Source organism: Raphanus sativus, unplaced genomic scaffold (genome assembly GCF_000801105.2).
Source record: "Raphanus sativus cultivar WK10039 unplaced genomic scaffold, ASM80110v3 Scaffold3894, whole genome shotgun sequence".
Taxonomy (NCBI): Eukaryota; Viridiplantae; Streptophyta; class Magnoliopsida; order Brassicales; family Brassicaceae; genus Raphanus; species Raphanus sativus.
In genome coordinates, this window is record NW_026619198.1 from 1 (window position 1) to 9,354 (window position 9,354).

General features: G+C 37.0%; 2 protein-coding genes across 4 annotated transcripts; both read right to left on the bottom strand.

Annotated features, from left to right (window-relative positions):
* Positions 1-1,013: 1,013 nt before the first annotated feature.
* On the bottom strand, positions 1,014-8,952 carry LOC130507006 (uncharacterized). 2 transcript variants are annotated; one of them, XM_057001707.1, is made up of 6 exons: positions 8,337-8,952; positions 2,336-2,730; positions 2,136-2,262; positions 1,765-2,076; positions 1,476-1,688; positions 1,014-1,383 (listed from the first exon to the last, which is right to left on the bottom strand). In XM_057001707.1, exons 2-6 carry the CDS (start codon positions 2,716-2,718, stop codon positions 1,069-1,071), a joined length of 1,350 nt encoding a protein of 449 aa, XP_056857687.1. In that variant the 5' UTR covers positions 2,719-2,730; positions 8,337-8,952; the 3' UTR covers positions 1,014-1,068. The 2 variants fall into 2 exon arrangements, with proteins under 2 accessions (XP_056857687.1, XP_056857686.1); XM_057001706.1 differs by lacking the exon at positions 8,337-8,952 and adding an exon at positions 2,911-3,310.
* Positions 4,711-8,326, bottom strand: LOC130507005 (uncharacterized). 2 transcript variants are annotated; one of them, XM_057001704.1, is made up of 5 exons: positions 6,372-8,326; positions 5,733-6,276; positions 5,550-5,649; positions 5,152-5,486; positions 4,711-5,082 (listed from the first exon to the last, which is right to left on the bottom strand). In XM_057001704.1, exons 1-5 carry the CDS (start codon positions 8,098-8,100, stop codon positions 4,749-4,751), a joined length of 3,042 nt encoding a protein of 1,013 aa, XP_056857684.1. In that variant the 5' UTR covers positions 8,101-8,326; the 3' UTR covers positions 4,711-4,748. The 2 variants fall into 2 exon arrangements, with proteins under 2 accessions (XP_056857684.1, XP_056857685.1); XM_057001705.1 differs by lacking the exons at positions 5,152-5,486; positions 5,550-5,649 and having other exon boundaries at positions 6,372-8,325.
* Positions 8,953-9,354: the final 402 nt, after the last annotated feature.

Below are 9,354 nucleotides of genomic sequence, written 5' to 3' on the forward strand. Positions count from 1 at the left end.
AAATAGTATATTTATAATATTTGATCATTTTATATTGACTAAGCTAGGGATGAGTATTTAGGTATCCACTCGAATTCCGTTGTTAAAATCTATTCGGGTTTGAGATTTTTGAGTTTAAACTCTAGCTCTATTCGGGTATCTTTATAGCTTTGGTTCCGATTTGATTTGGATCTTTGCGGGTTTGATAACCGTTTAAACTATTTTAATTTTTTTAAATTTATATATATTTAAATATCGTTACATCTAAAAAAATATATAACATGTAAATTTGAGTAATGTAAGCTAAAGTACGTAAATTCAATTAATAGGTTTAACTTGAATATTTGGATGAAGAATAATATATATTTAATTTTTTTTGGTGTTTTGATTATTGTTTATATACTTTAGATGTTTACTTTCACTACAAGAAAACAAATAATTAACGAGGGCCATTTTCCTCGTTAATTCCTCGTAAAAGGAGGTTTACGAGGAATTAACGAGGAAAAGCCTTTCGTCGTTTTTCGTCCGTCGTAAAAAAGGATTCGTCGCCATTTCCTCGTAGAATAGCGAGGTTTCGGTTTCCTCGTAAAGACGAAGTTAATATTTCGTCGTAAGTTCCTCGCCCCCTTTCCTTGTAAATCACTCGCTTAATTTCCTCGTACAAACCACGTGAACCACGCGTCGTTACTTACACGTAAGATCCTTGAAATCATATCCTCGTAAATTCGATGTAATATCCTTGAAAGGATTTCCTCGTAAATCGATGTAGAATCGTTGAAAGGTTTTCCTCGTAAAAACCTCGAAAGCCTTTCCTCGTAAAGACCTCGAAAGACTTTCCTCGTAAAAACCTCGAAAGCATTTCTTCGTAAATTTCTCGGAAATATTTTCGTCGTAAATAACTCGTAGACTTCCATTTTTCGAATTAATAAAATATTATTTGATAAATATAATAATTAATTTAACAAAATAAAAATATTTAAATATTGGATTTATAAATAAATTTTAAATAAAATTCACAAGCAACAAATATTTTATATATAATTAAGTTTTGGATTTTATAATACATAAACCGAAAAAAAACTAAAAAAACTAAGGCTCGTTCATCGCCTCGTAGAATTCCTCGCTCCTCCTCGTAACATCCTCCTCGTTATGTGTGCCCGATGACTCGCCTGGAATGGGATTTTGTTGTTTCATGTTCCTCAACAAAGCTTCCCATTCCGGATTTGTGGACGCTATAACGTCGATGAAGGCTTCGAGTCCACTCACACGGCTTTTGGTCGCGCCCAGCTCGGAACGCAACTGAGTGACTTCTTCGGTCTGTCTCTGAGCATAAGATGATGTCGCTCTCGGGACATCATTGACGGAACCGATCCCCAACGTACGTCCCTTTTTCTTAGGGACAACCTTAAAAACAAAAAAATTATATTTGTTAGTTAAATTTAAAAGGGAAATTTAATCAATTAATAATTAAAAAGATATAATGTTAAAAAATTTACCTCCTCGTAAATCTTATCCACTTCAGTTGTGGATAAGGTAACTGGTAATCCGTCGCCGGACTGCTGGGTCAGCTGAGTCTGGCGCTCCTCAACCCGAGCAATTACGTTGTTGTAGATTTGCTCGGACTTGCCATCTAAAAACTGGCCCGCCTTGTTTTTGTGGGTCCGCTCGTAAAGTTCCGGAAGAGTCGGGAGACGTCCCAACTCTTTGGCCTAAAAACATTTAAGAAAATTGTTAGAAATATATTTAATTATATTAAAAATAATAATTAAATATTTAATTACGTACCATTTTCAAACGGACACCGGCATGTGGTTTTTGGCCCGTAGAGTGTAGCATCGGGCCGTTACCGTGCTCGTCTACCGTGTTACGGGCGGCAGCACAAATGTTTGCGATCCTAATGGAGTTAGGATCCTTCCAGTAACGGATGAGGCCGTCCCAAACATCCGTGGTAAGCTCAGCGGGTTTGCCACGGGTGTACCCCTTGACGATCCAGGCACCCTTCCAGTTGCAAACCGTGTCCGACAAGCGAACTTGCGCCTTTTCGTAAAACGCCTTCCTCACTCTCTCACTGACCCCGATGGACCAATGATACTTTTGCTGCAAAAAAAAATAATAATTAGTTAATAAAAAAAAAATTAATTAATAGAATTACTTACAGCGTAAATCTTGAACCACGTCTTTCGGATGTAGATCGGCGTCAATTTCCAGTTTGGATGCGCCATGGAGAAGTAACCTTTAATCGTCTCGGTTACATCTGTCGCAAGGGAATTGTCAACCCCAAACCTGGAAAAAAATGAAAATTTAAATTATTTAATGAAGTTATAAATTAAAATAATTATTTAAAAAATACACTTACCATAAAGTCCCGTCGGGTCTGTCGGGGTCTATGATTGGTAAACCAGCTCTGCCTGGCATACCAAGAATATCCTCGACAGTGTACTGCGAGAAGGGAACAGTAGGTGGCACCATGAGATCGGGATGAACAGCGGCGGGGATCTCAGGAGGAGCCATCGGAGGAGGCACCGGAGGAGCCATCGGCTGAGCCATCGGCTGAGCCATCGGCTGAGCCATCGGCTGAGGCTGAGCCATCGGAGGAGGAATCGGAGGGAAGAAATGCTGAGTCTCGGGAACAGACTCCTGATCCGAAGAACCTGAACCGCCGGCACCTGAAGAAGAACCTGGCGGGTCTAACTGACTACCAGGCTCACCGAATATCTCCCTGTAGTGAGCAGTAAGCATGCGCTGGCGAACCTGCAAAAATATATTTTTTTGAGATTATGATCATCAATAATTAAAAAGCTATCATCAATAATTTAAAAATCTATCTAACAAACATAAAATCCGTAAACCTATCTAAATTCTCTAAACTAACCACCTAAATTAACCACCTATCTAAATTGTCTAAACTAATAAAGGGGGCGAGGAAATTACCATTTTCGGAGGAGAGAGGAATGGGAAAGGAGTTAGAGACGAAATGGGGAGGAAGTGGAGAGGAAGTTGGGAGGAATGGACAGTGTGAGGTTTGTGAGGTTGTATATATAAGTTACGGAGGTCTCGCAATTTCCTCGTAAGTTTACGAGGAATTAAAGAGGCCCGTGTTCCTCTTTCTCGTAAAAACCTCGTAAGATTACGAGGAAATTGCGAGGCCCGTCCCAAACTAAACGATAAATTAGCGAGGCCCGTCTTTTTGTTACTCGTAAAACCCTCGTAACATTACGAGGAAATTGCGAGGCCCGTCCCAAATAAAACGATGAAATTTCGAGGCCCGTCTTTCTGTTCCTCGTAAATGCTTCGTAAGTTACGAGTTATTAACGAGGTTATTTTCTAAACCTCTAAACTCTAAACCCAAACCTTAAACCCCATCTTTCTTATATTCTACTTCATATATTCATAACATATCAAACCTCAAAATTTATAACCACAATTCTTTAACTTCTAATATCAATCTCTTCTTCCTAATTTAAACTTATACAAAATCAAATTATTTATTTAAATATAATCATTTGAAGATTTGAAAATATAATCATTTGAAGATTTGAAAATATAATCTTTTGAAGATTTAAAATATAATCTTTTGAAGATTTAAAATATAATCTTTTGAAAATTATAAAATTATTAATGGGGTTTGGAGTTTTGGATTTAGACAAAATAGATAAGAAAGATGGGGTTTGGGGTTTAGGGTTTAGGGGTTTAGACAACATATCTCGTTAAAACCTCGTAAACCTACGAGGAAATAACGAGGAAAAAAAAAAAAAAAGAAAGCCTCGTTAATTCCACGTAAGCTTACGAGGTCGTTACGACGATTTGTGCTTACGTGGAATTAACGAGGCCCGTGTATTTCTTTTTTTCTACTTTCCTCGTTATTTCGTCGTAAATTACGAGGAATTAACGAGGTTTTCTTTCTAAACCTCTAAAATCAAAAACCCCAAACCACAAACACCATCTTTCCTATCTTCTACTCTTCATATTCCAATCCCAAACCTCAATCCTTTATTTTTCATTCAAAACCTCAAACTCAATATTCTTAACATTTCAAACCTCAAAATTTATAATCACAATTCTTTAAATTCTAATATCAATCTCTTCTTCCTAATTTAAACTTATACAAAATCAAATTATTTATTTAAATATAATCATTTGAAGATTTGAAAATATAATCATTTGAAGATTTGAAAATATAATATTTTGAAGATTTAAAATATAATCTTCTGAAGATTTGAAAATATAATCATTTGAAGATTTGAAAATATAATCTTTTGAAGATTTAAAAATATAATCTTTTGAAAATTATAAAATTATTAATGGGGTTTGGAGTTTGGGATTTAGACAAAAGAGATAAGAAAGATGGGGTTTGGGGTTTAGGGTTTAGGGGTTTAGACAACATATCTCGTTAAAACCTCGTAAACCTACGAGGAAATAACGAGGAAATAAAAAAAAAAAGAAAGCCTCGTTAATTCCACGTAAGCTTACGAGGTCGTTACGACGATTTGTGCTTACGTGGAATTAACGAGGCCCGTGTATTTCTTTTTTTCTACTTTCCTCGTTATTTCGTCGTAAATTACGAGGAATTAACGAGGTTTTCTTTCTAAACCTCTAAAATCAAAAACCCCAAACCACAAACACCATCTTTCCTATCTTCTACTCTTCATATTCCAATCCCAAACCTCAATCATTTATTTTTCATTCAAAACCTCAAACTCAATATTTTTTTTTATAATCGAATCACATGCATTAAGTCTGAAAATCAATCATATTAAAACACAAATACATCAATCAGATACATTTTCGTCATCACTAGAAACATCATCATTTTCATTAAACTCGTCTTCAACAGCTTCATCTGTGCCATCGTCGGTAAGATCTTCATACTCATGATTATGCGGATCAATGAGAAGAATGTCATCAATTTGTTGTTCAGGTTCCTCGACTTCATTTATCTGTTCTTCTTGCAATGGTGGTTCTTCTCCACTTATGATTCGTCCTCGAGGTGTAACTTTGATCACGGATAACCAATTTATTCCCGATTCTCTCATCCGAGGGTATGGAAGGTAGCTAACTTGATCTGCTTGTGAAGCTAAGATGAAAGGCTCGAATTTGTTGTACCTGAAAATAAAGAAAACATAGAAATAAGCTTATTCTACTCATGTATGCCAAATAAAGAATTTGTTGTACCTTCTTCCACCATTGACATCAACTACACCGAATTTGTTAAACCGAACACCTCTGTTGACGACGGGGTCGAACCACTCACATTTGAAGAGGACGCATTTCAGCTTCAATATCCCTGGAAATTCCACTTCGATAATCTCTGTCAAGATACCGTAGAAATCGGTTTCCCCTTTCACACATATTCCATAGTTACTGGTTGCCCGCTGTCTACCATACTCATATGTGTGAAAAGTATAGCCTCGTGTGAAATACATCTGTGAAGTGGTGACCTTTACATGTGGAGATTGAATTACTTCATGTAACCACTTAGGATAATCTGCATCGTCGTCAAAATCAACCTGCAAAAACAAAGTGAACGTTAAAATACAAATCATTTATGAATAAAGAGTTTGAGTTAATACCTGACTCTTCAACCATTTTATAAAGTGTTGATCTTTCCTTTTGTCTACGTCAGTTGTGGATATACCAGGGAATGTTTCTTCGACTTGTGAAACAAATAGGCTGTAAAATCACTTTTTATATTAATTAATATTTGGCAATTATATATATGTGTTAATTTATATATACGTGTCCATTTATGTTACCTTTCAAAATAACGAATCAATGGATCCTCACAATTAAGTAGAATATAGGTGTGTGCACTATGAGCGTCTTCTTCACTCGACCACCAAACCTCTTTTGATTTTCCACCCAGTCGCCCAATCTGGCTAAAGATGTCTGGAACACCAGCAACTGCGTATGTTGGCGCGACACCACCATCATCATATCTCCTTGGAGCTCTTTTCCGAGTACGTACTTTTGACGCAAAGTAGTACGATGTGAAGTGAGAAGTTTCTTCCGTCAAACTTCCAGCAATTATAGAACCTTCAACCTTTGCAAGGTTCTTTGCTTTTCCCTTCAAATATTTCATGGCTCGCTCATACTGATACATCCATCCGTAATGTACAGGTCCACGAAGCAATGCCTCATATGGAAGGTGGACAGCTAGATGCTCCATTACGTCAAAAAACCCAGGAGGAAATATCTTCTCCAAGTTGCACAATAAGATGGGAATGTTCTCTTGAAGCTGTTCCACGACTTCTACTTTAAGGGTGCGGGTGCTCAGATCCCTGAAAAATGCTCCAATGCCTTGTATATTCCAAAAACAATTATACACATATTAGTCATATATATTTCAAACTAAATCATTATATATAAAATAACTGCAATAATAAATATAGTACCTGCAAGTGCTTCATGTACGTTTGTAGGAAGTAGCTCCGCAAAAGCAAAGGGAAGTAGTCGTTGCATAAAGACATGACAGTCATGACTCTTCATCCCAGAGAACTTTTGACCCTTTTCAACGCATCTAGACAGATTTGAAACATACCCATCGGGGAATTTCACTTCTGATGCTACCCAGTTGAACAACACCGACTTTTTTTCTGAAGACAATCTGAATATCGGAACAGGAACTTGCCCATTGCTGTTTATATGTAACTCGCTTCTTGAGCAAATATCCGGCAAGTCTAACCTTGATTTTATGTTGTCTTTTGTCTTCCCCGGGACATTCAATATTGTATTCATGATGTTCTCAAAGAAATTCTTCTCTATATGCATCACATCGAGGTTGTGGCGCAGAAGAAGATCCTTCCAATATGGCAACTCCCAAAATATACTCTTCTTGTGCCAGTTGTGATGAACACCGTAAGAATCAGGCATATTAGGGGGAACATGCCAATTACCACCACGAGGAACTGTTTCCAAAACTCCATAGTAATCGAGTTGCTTTTCAGTTTCTTCTCCAGTTAAATATGGAGGAGGAGTGTCTCTCACAACCCTTTTGTGCCTAAACAATGTCTTGTTTCTTCGGTACGGATGGCCAATGGGAAGAAATCTACGATGACAATCGAACCAACTTGTCTTCCTCCCATTCTTCAGTTGAAACGCATCTGTCGCTCCATTACAATATGGACAAGCTAATCTCCCATGTGTAGTCCATCCCGACAACATCCCATAGGCAGGAAAGTCACTTATGGTCCACAAAAGCATCGCTCGCATCGTGAAATTCGTCTTCGTTGAGCAGTCATACGTCCTCTCCCCTGTTGACCACAAATCCTTCAACTCTTTTATCAGTGGTTGCAGGAAAACATCCAGCGACCTTTTAGGATGTTTCGGACCAGGTATTAATATGGTCAAGAATAGCAACTCCCGTTGCATGCACATCTCCGGTGGCAGGTTGTATGGCGTAAGAAAGACTGGCCACAATGAATATTGTCTCCCTGACATTCCGAATGGACTAAATCCATCTGTGCATAATCCGAGATACACATTCCGGATATTGCTAGCGAATTCCGGATATACTTTGTTAAAATGTTTCCAGGCTCTTGCATCTGATGGATGTGTCATCTCACCATCCGTCTGAGTATGCTCGGCATGCCATCTCATCTTTCCAGCAGTCTGCTCTGATTGGTACAATCTTTTCAATCTGTCTGTAATTGGTAGGTACCACATCCTTTGGTACGGTACCCTATTACGTCCCCGTCCTTGCGGCTTGAATCGTGGCTTCTTGCAGAATCGACATTCTTCTAACTTCTCATCATTTCCCCAGTAGATCATGCAGTTGTCGATGCAAACATCTATCATCTCCGAAGGCAACCCAAGACTATACACCAGTTTCTGAATCTCATAATAAGAATCAGCAGACACATTGTCTTCCGGCAAATACTCTTTGAACAAGTCTGCCCATTCATTCATGCAACTTTCAGGTAGATTGTGATCAGTTTTAATATTCATCATTCTAGCAGCCAACGACAATTTAGAGAGACCTTCTCTACAACCACTGTAAAGTGGTTGATTCGCCGCATTTAACATTTCATAAAACTTTTTTGCATCTATGTTAGGTTCTTCATCTTCATCATGAGCTACAAATGCATCAGTTACCATATCATGAACCCTATCAAAATCTACCATCTGCTCCTCCTGATGGTAACTAGGTTCATTATGCAAATGAAGAGCAACCGGTTCTTCCTGAAAATTGCTATTACTACTACTAGCTTCATTCTGATCATAATTATTATAACCTTCTCCATGTTGAAACCAGATATAGTAATTTGGCGTGAAACCTCTATTTATTAAATGCTTCCAAACATTTTCACGATTTGCCAATTTCGAATTGTTGCATTTCCGACATGGACAGAACATCTTACCGCTTTCTAGGGCGAGCGGTGTGGAATCTGCTTGATGCATAAATGTCTCCAGTCCCGCAATGTATTCTTTCGTCACTCTCCCGTTAGCATCTCTATGCATATACATCCACCTCCGCAACTCGTAGACATTCCCAGAGCCTGACATTTTTTTCCTTTCACGTTTTTCTTTTTTTTTCTTGTTGGTGTGTTTAAAATGATGTTGAAACTTCCATATTTATAGAAAATTTTCGAATCTGGTAGTTGAAGTTTTGCGATGAATTTGCGAGGAAAAGGTAGGTAGCAAAAAAAAACGTGCTTTAAAATTCTTCGTTAAGTTCACGTATATCATTTCCTCGTAAAGGTGACGTAAATTTACGTTGATTTAACGAGGAAATTATATTTCCAGTTTTCCTCGTAAAGATAATGCAAGCTTTACGTGGTTTTACGAGGAAAATGTATTTCCTCGTAAAGACCACGTAAAGTTACGTGGGCTTTACGACGAAATGTTATCTTCGTTAGTTTACGAGAAAATAACGAGGTTTATTTCTTTCGTTGTAAATTCCTCGTAAGTTCCTCGTACATTTACGAGGATTATATTTCCTCGTTAACTTTCCTCGCCAAAATGCTGTTTTCTTGTAGTGTTTTGACTATTTTTATATTTCAAATATTTTAAACAACTTAAAATAGCTTATATTTTGGATATTAACTCGAAAAATAGCTAACATATTGAAGTATATAAATATGATTTAAATACATTCGAATATCTGAAATATTTCGATCGGATAAGGTTTAGTTATGGTTCTCTAGATACCAAAATGGTAAATCTGTTTGGATATTATCTAGTTTCGGTTCAAATTTGGTAATATTTTTTTGTTTAGATTTGTTCAATGAAGAGTTGATATTATAATTTCCATTAATTGTTTGTCCAATAAAAATATTTTTTTTTTGAATTTGACACTGATTTAATTGAGAAGTTAATGAAGTGTATTTAATTCAAATTTAATTTTTAAAAACACATTAATGTAAGTGGAAAAGACAA